This window comes from Strix uralensis, chromosome 3, assembly GCF_047716275.1.
Source record: "Strix uralensis isolate ZFMK-TIS-50842 chromosome 3, bStrUra1, whole genome shotgun sequence".
Taxonomy (NCBI): domain Eukaryota; kingdom Metazoa; phylum Chordata; class Aves; order Strigiformes; family Strigidae; genus Strix; species Strix uralensis.
In genome coordinates, this window is record NC_133974.1 from 88611555 (window position 1) to 88627195 (window position 15641).

The 15641-nt window shown below is 36.2% G+C and overlaps 1 protein-coding gene across 5 annotated transcripts in view; it reads left to right on the forward strand.

The window, feature by feature from the left end:
• Positions 1–15641, forward strand: part of SDCCAG8 (SHH signaling and ciliogenesis regulator SDCCAG8) — a 121079-nt gene that overhangs the window by 73997 nt on the left and 31441 nt on the right. For 4 of the 5 annotated variants that reach the window (XM_074863246.1, XM_074863241.1, XM_074863243.1 and 1 more), the window contains one exon: positions 4562–4693. In XM_074863246.1, the coding sequence (XP_074719347.1) occupies positions 4562–4693 (132 nt within the window). Of the gene's footprint in view, positions 1–4561; positions 4694–5842; positions 6869–15641 lie in introns of those variants that run through there. The other variant, XM_074863242.1, reaches the window with a different exon arrangement.

Below are 15641 nucleotides of genomic sequence, written 5' to 3' on the forward strand. Positions count from 1 at the left end.
TACTAGCAATACCATTATTTAATTGGTAAAACACTCAAGCTTTTTTAATAACAGATGAAAGAGTAAGTTTATATAAAATTTGTGGGGTTTGATAGGAAGTAAAGGGCCCGTTTGTAATAAGAGGCATTTCAAATTTATCTGAGACAACTGCCTATTTGCAGCATTTCAATGGGACACGTCTGAATTGCACGTATGTTTTTATATTTAATGCAGGTTTTCTGAGAAATCTAAACTGAAGTTTTCTTGTTTATATGTAAGCTGGAACCATTTTTGTGAGCTAGCCCCTCCACAGGATTAGAAAAGCTTCAGAAAGACAATGTCAGACAAATTGTAAACCCCTCAAGCTGTGCAGAAAGAAGATAGTGTCTGTGAAGGTTTTTGTATGCATAGGCATGTTTAAAAACATAGTCCTTTGTTGATTTCTTCTCTGTTATTTTGTTAGGGTTTTTTTCTCTGATTGTCACTGTCTGAGTTTCTAGGTTGTAGATTAATGCTTAACACTACCCACTGTGTATTTGTGATTTGCGTTTTGTAATTAAGGGGAACAATGGGAGTCCATTGGGTCTCGTTATATATAATGGTTGGTTTAATTTGTTTCACTTCTATCTTGTTAATTGTAAATTGATCATTAAGATTTGAATTCTAATCTGTCACCAGGGTTGTGAGTATTGAAGCTAGAGCAATGATCCTGGTTTTAATCACTGATGATGAGAAACAAATTTTATAATTTTGGTACATATTGCAGTTCATATATTTTAACACTGTATTTTATGATGTTATAAATATTGTTAAATGACTTTTAGTGTAGTTTTACTGTTCGGACTATAATGTATAAATTATATTACTGGTTTGGCAACAGCAGGCATCCAACTGTGTGAGTTTAATTGAAGTAAAGAACACACACCCGGCTGAACTATTTTTCTGCATGTTTGGTTGACTGCAGTCATTGCGCTCAATACCAGGAGTGAAATGTTTGTTGAAGGTAGCTGTACGAAGATGTGAAACAGTCTGTCGTTAAAACTATATGCAACAATACTGTGTCAGCAGAAAATATTTTAGAGCATGTATTTAATTGCTGTACAAGTAAACAGTTGGTTTTAAGTTAGGAAAAGGCAGTGCTTTAAAAGCACTGCAATGCAAAAGGTAGTTCAGAGGAGTAAAGGCAGCTTTGCCACCTCAGTGTTCAAAAATCAGCTCATTGTAAAAATATCCGAAGACTGACTTTGTATTGTGACTATTTAACATTTGCTGGTTCCTTGAGGCCAGTATTTGAATGTTTTGGAGGAACCTGTGTTGTTTTTTCCAAGACTCTTCCAGCAAGGACAGTAGATAAAAACTTAAATTTGTTTTTAAATAGAAGTTGAGGATTTCTTGGTAGTTGAATGGATCCAGAAGTATAGAGGGGTTTGTTGTTGTTGTTGTCCTTGTCCTCCTCACCCCGTGATCATTAATTATTTTTAATGTAGTGACAAGTAAATGAGGTTTGGCAAAATCTATTACCCATCTACTTACAAGTATGCATTTTACATTTACATTTTCATGTGACCTTGTAGTTTTGGTCTGTGCAGTTTTGAAATAATACTGATTTCATATAGGTCTTTTGAGTGCATCAGATCTCAGAAGCACACACAGATCCATTAACATGGCTGTATGACTTGTGGGGCCAGCCTGAGTCTGCAGAAGTGCAACTCCATGTAGAGTTCAGGTCACATGGCAGCACTCCAGATGTCTGCACGCTCCAGTTTCTTCTAAGTCCGCCACAGCCTACTGCTTGGTCTGTTGGACCCAGAGTAGCTCTTGTGGAGCAACATCAGCATGTCCGTGTGGTGTCCTTTAGTTGTTCTGCATCCATCAGATCCAGTAGTACTTAGTGCATAGATTTTTCTAATTTACCTCCATCCCTGGCATTATGTGCAGGCTATCTCTGAAGTTCACGGCTGTGTACTTTGGCACCTGCCTCCCTCTCTCTCCTGTCCCTGCTGTGTCATCTTGGGAGCAGAGTGATTCAGAAGCATTTACACAGATCCAGTCCTGCCCCTGACTGGGTGGAATTGCTACTCCTAGTATAAATGCACTACCATGTCCAGTACAGTTGTTCAGGCTTATTACAATTATGGTTGGTTTTGTGGATTTTTTTAACCCAAAAATTTTGAAGTCATTTAAATATCCCATAGAAATAAGTTTCCTATCTTCATCTTTGGAAACTGAGGTGGATGAGTGGTATATTTAAAGATGCAGAGGGAATCTTTGTCAGGTGATAATGAAGACTCTTGGTGTGCAGTCTTGTGGTGGGACTGGTGTTCTCTCTTGAATGCCAACACACATTAACCTTTTAACACTGACCTTAATAGGCATTCTGCCCTTCATATGTGCTGTCCTCCAAAATTTCAGTGTAATTAAATACTTGAATCTGGGTGGTCAGACTCTTAGATATTTACTTGGAAGGGACATTATGTAAATAATGTGTTAACTGGAATGAAATTTTTTTTTGCTGAGTTCAACTGTAATTACAAAAGGTGTTTTAGGAGAAGAGAACACAAGTAACATGGTTCAAAGCATCAGGCATTTAGAGATGTGTTTTAGAGATTAGAGATCATGCTATTCATGTTTTCAATTAATTCAGTACTTTCTTTTGTTTCAGTAATTGTAATTTTGAGTAGCATTTTGGTTTTGATTGATTTGAATCCCTTGATCTTTCCAGAAAGAATTTGGGCATCTTCAAATGTGCTGGAGATGAATAAGTTCTTTTAAAACTTTGATTTTTATCACCTTGAAAGTTGCTTCTGCTGTTTCCGTGAATGAGACCGCCACACATAAATACAGAAAAAGGAGCAAGATCCCCCAGTTGGGAGACCCTACAAACATGATAATTTACAGCATACCCACATGGCAAATGCTGTTGTTGGATTTTGCTGGCAAAAAAGGAATGCAATCTAGAGTTTAGTCCCTGTTACTACTTGGTTGGGCTTTGTTATGTCAGGTCTCTGTTGAGCAGCTCTGCAGTGGACCTTTGCTTTTATCCACTGATTGTCTTTCTTACAGTATCAGTATCAAGTACAGATTGCATTCATACCGTGTGATGACAGTTGGTCCAACTGACAATGCTTTGTTAATGCTGACATTGAAGTTAACCAGTATTTCTGTTAAACGATCAGTGTAAAAATGCAACTTTGGTTACCTTCCTAGAACATACTGCCCACCGTTTCATGCCTGCCCAGGAAACTCTTGTGCATTTAAGTTTGATGTGCAAATACATCAGGATGATCCTGATGTATTTGTCAGTGATGTTCCTTAATAGAGCTATAACTCCCTGTCTAAATTCAATTACATACAGTCTTCTTCCAAAGTTTCCCTTGCTAAGTTCTTTTAGATTCACAGATGATATCATGTATTGTTCTCTATTTAAACATGAAAAGATTATGTTGTCATTTCCAGATTTGACTTGTCAGTGTAACAACATGTTTTTGAGGGAGGAGTATTCCTTCCCCCCCTGCACTTTGTTGTATTTTTCAGAATGTCAGTTGTTGTTGCATTCTGTAACAGCCAGGAAGGTAAAGTATCTTTCTGCTGTAACTGCAGCATATTTAAGTTTATGATTTAAAGATATATCTGAAGCTTTTTAACCTCAAGATCTGGAGTGGCAGATGCCATAAAACAAATTTGCTTGCTTTTGATTCTTACTTTCTGATGGTATAGCAGATTCTGACATGTTCTCATTAACCTTTTCCAAAGAGTTAAACTGTACAAGTGCATAATGTATATTTTATCACAATTTAATCTGAGATCTTTTCCTGATATTAAGAAACAGCTCATGCCTGTTTCTCCATGGGCTGATGGTTAGAGATGTAGCAAGTAGCAGTCCCAGGTCATTCATGGATCTGGTGTCTCTGCTCACCCGTGAAGAATAAGAATTGCTAGAAGTGACTAATTTTCTTAAAGGATGTGCTGAGTTTTATGTAGATGAGGGTGTGCCTGTATGATTTGTCCCTTGTTTCTTAAGGTTTTATTCATTATCCTCTTAATGTGTTTTGGGTTTTTTTAATCTGTGTAATGGCATTTTGGGCATATTAGGTTAATAAAGTTTCCAAAACAGTACCGCTATTGAAAGTTCAACCTGTACAGTGCCGTAAAGGTTGAACAAGTTTTTAGTAGCCATTTTTTAAACTAGATGTTAGCTTTTACTAATAAAGAACTTGAAATGTGTTTTCAAAATGCTGGCCAAATTCTTGCTTAACAAGTATGAATTTACATTTATTGATCTTATTTAACATCAACGCATAATGCCAAATGACAAGCCTGTTTAAATTAGGCTGAAATTAGCATAGCCAACCTATGACTGAGTGATTACCATTGGCATATTTACCAGATACCCTTCAGCATCATGTTCTTTTGTCTTAAGATTATTTGAAACAGTGTTTTGTTTCTGTAAGTTCTAGTAATAGCCTGTTTATGCATTACATATACATGTATGAAATTTTATAAATGCTGAAGCCACATATTGATGGCACACTGCAGGATGAAATCTGACAACATCCATCATCACTGTGTTTTACTTCTGTAGATCTGAAGTCAACCAGCTTAGTCAGGAAAAAGAGTATCTTCATGGCAGATTGGAGAAGATGCAGAAACGGAATGATGAATTGGACCAACAATGTATCCAGCATGGGAGAATGCATGAGAGGATGAAGTCGAGGTAGGAGGTCCTGTTAATCTGTCAGTATGTGGTATGCTCTACTGTACCCGTTGTGTTGTGTAAACATAAAAATGACACTAGGTTGTTTGAAAGTACTATTCTTTCCTTATGAAAATGACCACCCCTTCCCCCTCCTCAGGCATTCTGTCAAGTTTTTTTTGTAACATCTTTTGCTTGTGCCATTTTGGATAAATAAAAGGAAAGCTTGAACAACATAGTCTTCCAAAGAATTTAAGCCTAGTACATATGTGTGTGGGCTGCTTTGGCTGTTCTCTGCTCTAACTTGGATGAATTGTCTTACCATATTAAAAAAAAAAAAAAAAAAAGGCAGGGGGGAGGAAGGAGAGAGGAGGTTATTCAGTAATATGAATGTAGAGTACAGATGTGGATTCCATTATGCCATGTAATAGGTGTATTTTGGGGGTTTACCATCTTACCTTTCTCAGTAATATTTAACTTGTATAAACAGACAAATCTTACTGAAGATCTTAGTAACAAGAGAACTGGTAACAGCATCCAGGCACCACTAGCCTTTTCAGAGAAGCAGCGACTTCCTCAGGAGGAGCTGGGAGCAGCTACAGCAAGACTAGTATGGAATATTTTCACCAATACCAATTGACTGTTCTGGCCAGAGTGTCCACACTGGTAACACCTTGTGCTGCGATTTGGATTAGATGTCCTTAAATATCACTGTGGAGACTCTTCTTTTTGCTACCAGAAAGTTCATCTATGCTCTTTTGTTCTGTTTTCCACTCCACATTCAGTGTAATAGGCACTGGAAAGATCTTAGGCATGGTTGGGGAGGTAGAGGTTAAAGTGGGGAGATGGTTGAGAGGCAACTCTGCAAATCCAATCAGTCAGGCTACCTGTCAGTAGTGAAAGACAAAATGTAGTTTTACTTCAGTTGGAGTAGATAGTCCTGGCTGGGAAAATTTCTGTTTCTCTTTTTTGACCACTGACCACCTGATAGGAACAGAGCTTGCATGTATTGAAGCAGCCAGTTTCATATGCTCTTTTTTTTTTTTTTTCAACCACTGATTTTTAATTTTTTCCTGCCATGTCTTCATTCTCTGTCTGTCCATATCAACTTGTTTCTTGCAAGCTCTCCATGCATTCTTTTCAGTTGTCCAAACCCTCTTTTTTCCTTAGATTTCTGTCTGTACCTCATCCTGTTCTTATGCAGCCCAGGATTGTCATCATCTGTTATAGCTCAGAGAACAAAGAAATTCAAAATGCTACAACTGTGTCCCTAGTCTATGTGACCACATAATTTTTCCATTTATCTCACCTGCGTTTTGGTTTCTTTACTTGTGGTGGATTCTTAGTATATGGGGGACGTGCACTGAGGACTGAGGGTTACTTTCAGAGGAAAAATATATATATATAAAATTTATATATATATATAACATATATTTTATTTTTTTTACCTCCTAGCTGTTCTTCTGTAGAATTATTAGTATCTAGTTGAATTTAAGACTGCTTTATAAGTTTTTAGGACAACCTTTCCTCTGTCAGAACCAAATAAAATAGATCTAGTGGAAAATGTTGCTCATTCTCTGCTGCAGCAGCAATGATTATACACTAGAAAAGATTGAAAGCATTAATCCAGAACAGAAAAGTGGTTTGAAAGCAGAGTAGTCATGCTGCAGGCAGTGCCTTACCTTCTGCTGCTGTTTTGCTGACAACAAGGAGAGAAAACAGGACAGTGATAGCATTTGTCTTATTTAATATTTTAGAGTATGTAAATATGGCAGAGATTATCAGGTATTTGAGTCATGAACAGTATACTTTACCAACATTTTAAGAGGGGACTCTTTTAACATGTTTTTAATGATGATCCTGCACTATATTCATTGAAAATCCAGGTAATAAGTGACAAGGATAATATAATAAACTGCTTTAAAAATTCAGTGTAATCTAATTTTGGTTTCCATGTGCAAACTGTAATAGATTTTCAGTATCAATTCCCACATGTTATAAATTGTCTATGAAGTATTCAGATCTAGGTGAAGAAAAGCAGAAAGTATAATTATTACAACAAATAAATTGCCCAGTTCCTCTTATTTATGTTGAAGGACTTCCACCAAATAAAAATAGTGGGTTTTCTCTTCTGATTTTGAAAATGGAGATATGACTATGCTATTTAGTAAAGGCAGAAGAGCAAACAAACAATAATAATAATAATAATAACAATAATAATAATGTGGTTTGCCTCAGATTTTAATCCATCACTTAGATACTAATAATCACAGCAAAATAATGTTAAGGATGATTACTTCTTAACACACTATGTTTCCTCTTTGTATGCAGCTACAAATAGCACTGGTCTTTTTGCAACACAATCTTGCAAACTGGGTTCCTACCTAATTTTCTAGCTGTCGTTATTCTGGCTCTCTTCAGAAAGTTTCTTGTATCAAAATGATTTTGATTTAACTTGAAACCTAACATTTGCATTTGAATAATAAGTGATTGTGGCATTTGTTTAAGAAGAAATCTCTGTCACTACTTGTGTTCTCCTAGGAAAATATGACAGGCTCTGATACAAATATTTTGTGGAAGGAGCAAGATCTAACTGATCAGTTGGAATTTCTTTTGGAGCAACAATGTTTGGGCAACTGGGATAGTTGCATTCCTGAAAGTGAACAAGATCACTCTGCCATTCCTATCTTTCTGTCTGAATATGTGCTGCAAATGAATATAGTCCAAAATGATATAAGCAGATCTTAAAGAAAGAGATTACTTTAAATTGTGGTCATTAAAGATGATTTTTAATCAGCCTTTTGAATGTAATGCAAATATCCATCCCTTTCAGTGTGTTTTTGCTTAGTGAAATACAGCATTAAAAGAAGTAGATGTTCATCTTAAATGATGCAGCTGACACATCATGTTGGGGCAAACTTGAACTGAAAGATGTGTGGTTTGCAGGACTAGGGTGACATGTTAAGACTGCAGTGGAGCTTACGAAGAGGCGTTCATTTAATGTTGTTAATCTAGCAACGCTGTGGATCTTTGCTTTAGATATATGTATGGGGATTTTTTACATTAGTTATTGTTTTGGTATTTTTTGCAGCTATGTACTTTTCATTTTAGACACTGATTTGTTTAGCTAAGTAGATTATCTCAAAAGTATTAATTAACATGACATAGAGTCGCTGATGTGCCACTGGAAGTGAGCTGGTCAGCATGTGTGACTTTATGGATCTGAATCTTGGAGAAATAAATTCTTGTCTGCTATGTGGCAAAGAGCACATTGGTATAAACTTTCAACCTCAAAGCTAACTTTACTATGAAATTCTTCAGATTCCCATTCTGTAGGTATGTGTTCATAGTAGAAATTAGCAAGTAGCAGAAAGTACAGAATTTCTTATAAGGCAGCTATAAAGTTAGAAAACTAGTCAAGAATAAAAAGAATATGTAGCAAAAATGAAAGGTTAAACTACCTTTCTGTTTTCCTTCTATGGTTCACTCCACAAAAAATAAATAGATTCCAGAGGGAAAATCCAAAATCAAATTAATTGGGTAACTGCATGCATAATGTTGGTTCATTCTCTCCTTTATCTGTTCTCAAACTGAATTCCAAGGCATGCATTTTCACCTCTGTAGTTAAACCAGTTCTGTAAATGCAGATCCACTTTCTTGTAAGCTCTATTCTCTTCCAATTTGAGGGAGCAAGAAGAAAGACAAGAATCTGCCTAGATCTATTATTGGTGGAACATGAATAAGTAGTATTTGCCCAAGCTGCCATGGGTCAGGATTTCATCAGGCTATTTAAGCTTTCACTGAATTTAGTTAACAACTCTTGTAGGTACAATGTTCAATTATGGCTTTGTTTTTCTGCATCTATTCTTCTTCTTGTAAAGCAAGCATTTGATTATAAGTTATCTATTTAGAAAATTTCTTCTGTGGATATCCAGTGTCTAAAATGGGAAGCATTTAATTTAATATAGCCAGCTCTTTTTTGTGTACATTTCCTGTTAAAGACTCAGATGATATGTGGAAATACAGCAAATATGGAGTAGTGTCTGCAAGTAGGAGAAGAAAATCCTAGGCAATTGCTTTCCTTTTTTCAAGATGAACCAGCCATGCCTTTACTTTTTATCAAGCAGCGAAAAAAAAAAAAAAGCATATGAACAGTAGTTTGTATTAAGTAGGAGGCTCTTTTGAAATCTTTTTAATAAAACATAAATTTAGAAGCCTCTGATGAGTTTTTTCCAAACTAAGTTCAGTATATGGGATCTGGGGCTATGAATTTTCTCTAAAACTTCAGTTTTGGTGATTAAAGTTGGTATTACTGTTATTTTTGCTGTAATGTGTGTGATCACTGTCCAGTCTGTGTAACATTAACAATAATAATACATTTTATGCAAATTTGTATGGGGCTTTTTGTTGTGGTAGCGTTGTGGAGGTGATGGTGTTACAAGTATTTCAACTGTATTTTTGGTAGCTAAAGTTAAAAAGAAGAGCCTACAGGACTGGCAGTTTGGGGCAGATGTGTGTCTATTCCTCAGGCATCAGTGGTTGTAAGTTAACTATAAAAATGTTACAACCATCTGTGTAACAAGACGGCAGAGATCTGCTCTTGCCTGTTACTATAAATAAGAAGGAGATTTGTTTGACTTCATAGACATTGGATTTATAAAGACTATATGTGTCAAATTGTAACTACGTGCCATGTTGCTGAGATGTGTCTGCAGCCAACTACCTGGGGTGTCTTCCCCTTCAGACATTCTAGTGCAGTGCAGCAACTGTGCAGAAATGTCTGTATAGCACAACATGTGACAAATTATATTTGTTTTCTACCTATGGGGAAATGTATGATTCTTATGGATAAGCTTATCTGGAAGAGTAGCTAAAATGGATTCTTAAATGGACCACTCAAGGAGTTAGGGAGAAAATGTGACATTCAGTTTGACAATGATTTTAAAGGTTTTTTCCCACAATTTATTTTTTCGTTGTTGCTACTAAGTGATAGCATATGCGAGGTCATGTATGCATGAGAGAACACTTGTATATAAAAACTGAGACATATATAGGTTGAGAATATACCAGCAGTTTCAAGTAACTGATGCATAAAATCACAATAGCTGGTTTGCTGTCAATATTACACTTCTGAATAGAGATTTTGGATTTCTTTGGCAAATCTTAAGTAGAACAATTGATTAAATTGTTTCTTGATAACTAGAACAATCAAGTTGTATTTAAAATTTTACATTTTCTGCCTAAAGCTCTTGTTCACTTTTTTTGTGTTTTCAAGAAATAATGATGGGTGAAAGAACTCAGTTTTCATCAGCTTAAAAGACCTTTATTTTTTTCCAGTCAGTTTGTTCTTTATTGAATATATTGTCTTCCTTATTTTTATTGTACTGATAGCTTAGTATTTTCTTAAGTATCGGTGAGTCAATCCTCACTATCTTTTTACTAGACCAATCATCGTTTTGAAATGCAATTATAGAATAAAAATGCACTATATTGTGACTTTTTAGTTTAAAATGCATTAATTTTTATATTGAAAATAGAGATGAATATATGTAATGTCCGTAACATCTTTGATATTAAAGTTGCCTCAGTGTTTAAAGAGCAGTATGTTCCACTTTTTCCTCAGCATCATTATTCATACCCACATATCTTTGGTGTGGTTTCGCTGTAACGGGATTGCTGTAACAGTTGGAGACAGACTTGTTTGTATAGCCTTTCATGCAAGAAGTTTGTAAAAAGCTTTGTGGTCTCTGTGTCCGGCATTGTGGTGCAGCCAGACAAAACTCACAGCTCTGTCCAGCATTTGGGGTTATCACTATTACTTAATTTTTTATTACTATTTAATAGATTCACATTTTAGCTTGAAAAATGTATACTCCAGAGAAGTACTATTAGGAAATAATCAACGGATGATGTATGTGTGTATATATATATATATATGTTTCAAATCCTGCCAGAGTCTGAAAGCGTATTTGGCTTTTGTTTAATGTTTGGGTGTTTGCACACAGTTCACATTACTCTGGAATAGAATCTGGATGTTCAAAATCTCTGCCTCCCTCTTCTTCTCCAGTTCACTGTCTACTTACTCTCTCTATATATGTTTGTCTATTTTTTCCCCCCTCTGACTTTAAATAGATGTCTATATATAGTGTGTATATAAATGCATATATTATTTATGCTTGTATATGTAAAATATTCCCATTCTAAATAGTTAATAAGTTATATGATTATATAAGTCCCCAAGTACTGTTTTTAAAGATTTATTCCCCAACTACTTGAACAGTAGACATATAAAGCAAAAATTATCTTAGTTGTTAGAAAACCTGAAAATGTATACCTAAAGTGAAATACAGGGTCTTCAGAAATCACTGCACAATGGTATGCAAATAAATTGTTAACCTTCTTAAGAAGCAATTGACAAGCAGAGGGAAATATTACACCCAATTTTCAGATAGATGTTTAGGGAACTTAATAATGTCCTGTAAGATCTGTTCTAGGTCACTGAGTACTGTGTTCCTCTACTGCAGCTACCACTAAGTGTGTTTGTATATAAAATATATACACTTATATATATATAAAATTTATATATATTCCTTTGAGAATGTATTGAACTCCTTTGTAAAAGCCATTGGGCCTCACTGCTCCAATCTGGACAACTGTTTCCAGCACCACTGATCTTCTGATTGGGATTCTTCTTAGTTTTGGTCTGAATTTATTTGTGTTCAGCTTGTACCTACTTGTCTTTGATTCAGAATTGGGGTAAATAGTTCTTTTGTTGTGCTTCTATTTTATCTGCACTGATAATGCAGATAATCATAGGCAATGGTTGTATCTATTCAGTCCTACTTCTGATTAATAAGTAAAGCCTTCCTCTTTTATTCTTCTTTTAGCATTAAGCTCTCCCATCACCCTGTTTTCTGATTATTGATCTTTTCTGAATATGGGCAATCAGAACTGTCTACAAGGTTTTGGATGAGGGTATTTAATTATCTCAGATGATGGAATTAATGTATTTACTGGAAATTCCTTGACTGATGGATCCTATGGTCATGTTTGCCTTTTTGACAGCTGTATAATATGACAGCTGATAATCCTTCTCTATACAAGAAGTGCATCTGGGACCTCTTCCTCCCAAGTAAATTCAAGTTGTTAGCAGTTACTTTTGCTATTAACTGAGACATGCATTAAGTCCCTAGCGTAAGACTTTGTACTATAAAATTTAATTCCGTGTCTGCTGTTCCGATCTTCTGAGTCATCTGTTTCTTTCTGTGCAGTATCCCAGACCTTCTCTGAGCTGATGACATCTCTTATCAGCCCACTCCCACTTTTTGTGCTGAGTCATAATTCAAAATACTCAAAAATCTGTTTAAACTCAAAGAAATACACTTATAATTCTTCCTCACCTTCAATTGTTCTCGTTGGCTGTGCTCTTTATTTTAGTCAGTTACTTATCAACAACAGCTTACTTAACAATTGCTGATGGGGCATGATATTTAATGTTTTGCTGAAGTTAATGTAGGTAAGATTTATTGCATTTCCTTTATCAAAAAAGCTGTCAAAGAATTTAGGATTGACGTGACAGAATCTACTTGGTTTAATTTACGTTTCCATTTCTCATGTTTTCCATTTACCTTCATGTCCTTCTGTATTCTTTTTCCTTCAAAAATTGTAGGCTTTTCATGCATTTGAGATCATGTTAATGAGCTGATAATTATCTGAATTACCACCTTTAGTTAATGCTGCATCTGTTTTAAATGCATAACAATATAATCAATGTGAGGAAGAAGGTGTAGAGGGGAAAGCGACACTGTCTGTGTTTGCTTTGCACATCAAGACAGCTGGCCACCACAATTTTATTGTTCTGGAAACTGGAGAATATTATCTGTGAAAGTGATACTATAAACTGGTGAATACCTCAAAGAAAAGCTAGGTGGAAAAATAGCCAGGTTCCCTTGCTTCTATGTTGAACACCTATCAACACTCTGACTAACACCCCCTCTGCTAAGAGTCTGGTAATGGTCCACTCCTGAGAATATCTTCTCCTCTACTGCTTTGATGTGCTCTGCCTTCTCCAAAACAGACACGGGGATAGTTCTTATTCATGCCATCACTTTCTGGGAGTCAAATCCTTCAGCTCACTAATAGTAAGCTTGTGTTCTTGTCTACCAGGAATGTAAAAAGCCCTGAAATATGTGTGACATAAAACAGCACAACATAAGGTTCCAGGCTGTTCTTGTTACTTTCTGTTGTCAGCACAGTTGTTGGTTTTCAAATTTAAATGTTAATTTAGCATTAACGAAGAATTCTTGATTCTCTCCTCTAAAATGGAGGTGGATAAAGGTGATGTCTTTGACAGCTCAGCCCAGACTCTTCTTGATATGGCAAGATCTAGAATATTTTGGCCTGATGCAGATCATAACACTGATGCTGAAAAAGATGTGTATCATTGGACTGAAGCATGCCCATGGTTTTCCAGTAAAACCCCATTTTATTCTCCTACATTTTCTACGAACCTGCAACTGTTTTAATTTTGGTTCAGGGTTGTTTCTGGTGGTGGTGTATGATCCTTCTTGAGTTAATCCACCAATTACCCCTTTGCTACCACCATATGTTCTTTGAAACACTTTGCCTTCAGTGCCTCGTAGTAGCACCTCTGGTCCACAGTAGTAGTCATGGACTAGTCTTCCTCACCACTTTCCCCAGAGATGTGAAATGAAAAGTGAGCAGGTTAGATCAAAGTGCTCCTTTGCTGGCTTGTTCATAAAACATAGTTGTTTAATGGTAAGAAATAGCACCAGAAAGCATGTCACAGTTCATTTAAGTTATCTGCTAAAAGGTAGAGAATAAAGGTTTCTACCCAGAATGGTAGCCTTTCCAGTGTAGTATAAACTCTGGAGGACAACCTGTGGTGGTTTAGCCCCTGCAGGGGTCTGAGACCACGCGGCCGCTGCCCCTCCCCCACAAAGGGAGTGAAATACAAAGCCCTGAGACTGAAATAAGGAAAGGTTTAATACAACAGTGCAATAGCAACACAACAAACAGCAACAATAACAGTGATAACAATGAACAGAGCAAAGTATATCTACCAATACAGCAGTGAGAAGACCAGATGTATAAAACCACGCGCCCCGCGCTCCCGCGCCAGGATGCGAAGCGCCAGGATGTGACATCCGCATGGTATCTGAATAACCCGGCTAGAGCTCCCCCCCCCACTGCTGGGGAAACTTAACCCTATCCTGGTTAAACCAGGACACAACCCTTCCCATGTTCCTCCTAGAAATATACACCAGTTAACAATCTTTATCAAGCCTTGTTTGTTTAGACCATCTAAAAAATTAAAATTGTTGAAATTCCCGACTGTTATACTCACCTTGTTTTCTTTCTTCCATATTGTGTGGCATCTGCATTTTAAAGTTCATTTTTCTGTACTGTATTTCTGTGATATCCTTGTGATATGTCAGAACATTAAAAAAAAAAAAAGTTTTCAAATAGCCACTGTGAGGCTAACACTATGCAGTAGTTCAGCAGCAAATATCTAGTTGGGATATTTAACAGTAATTGGGATCTTCCTATTGGGCCTTAAGTGAACTCACAATAGTAAAATCTGACTATTAACCCATTTGGCAAACTACTTTAAGCAGTAGCAGATTTTCTTCCGGTTTTGATCTCTGTGTATAACTGAGATTTTCAGGCTAAGGCTATTTAAAACCCTCTGTTCCCATATAGTGGGGAACTGAAAATGAAGACAGATGAATAACATTTAAACAGCTCTGCAAGTGTGTCATTTTGTTACCAGCTCTGTAACAAAATCTATGCACCTGCCTGCTTTCAAGGTTATGTTGTAAGAGGAGGAGACCCAAAACTAATGACAATTTATATTTTTAATATAATAAGTGAGTAGATTTTTGCAAGGCTGTTGGAAGGCTGCTTTTTCCTGATAACTTCAGTGGTTTGATTGCTTCTGCAGGGCCTGGTCCTGCTCCTGTGGAAGTTGATGTAACTGTGGATGCTCTTATTTTCCATATATAAATCTGACCTGCTTTTAAATCTTTGAGTGTTTAGCCTTGATGTGTCTTGTGCCAGTAGTAAAGGTGGTTTTTTTTCCCTTCATGCTTTTTGTTTTCTGTCTTTCAAACTAATTGGAAGTGCTGTGGTTTATGCATTATGAGACTGAAGACTTATTTTTCCACTGGTTTTGTTCTCTAAAACACAGATAGAATCTTCTTTTGCCTATTTCTTGTCCAACTTAAACTATCATCATTTTCTGGAGCTCCAGTCATATTTGTATCAGTTTCTGAGTGCACTCTAAATACTGCCATCCTAAAAAATAAAATACAAAAAATTAGTTGTGTTTATTGTGCCTTGCAATAGTGCTAATTGGTAGTAGTCTAATAGTAACAGGCATTGTGCTAGTTTCTGGAAATGCTATCTTAAATGTGTTATCCTCAGAAGTAGTGAAACAGAGATTATAGAAGTGGTTATAAGGAAGGACAGTATGATAAGACATACTTAGCATCTACATTTCTGGTGTACTCAAGCCAGCGTTATGTGTGCTCAGGGCTTCTCAGTTTGGTTCTGCCCTAAAGTAGTGACGATGGAAAATATGAAAGAAATGGGAAAGGGTAATAGATTATTCTGTGTTTGTTTAACTTGTTCTTTGTGAACAGTAAATTCATATATGGAGTGAAAGAAAGGAGAAATAAGATTTTTTTTTTTTTTTTAAAAAAGTTCTTTTTAACCTCAAGAGTCAGATTCCACCTTTAGTTATACATAGGGAAATACATCTTTGTCCCAAATATGACATCTCATTACTTGGGACTTGATCCTGAACGGCCTTTAGAATTCTGACTTGACTCAAGTCAAGGTTACTAAATACTTCCAGGTCTCCAGTTTCAAAAGGTTGTCTCAGTGGCATGGCTGAAATTACAGTAATCTTTTCTCTGCTTATGTAAAGCGGTGTAATCTTTTTGAG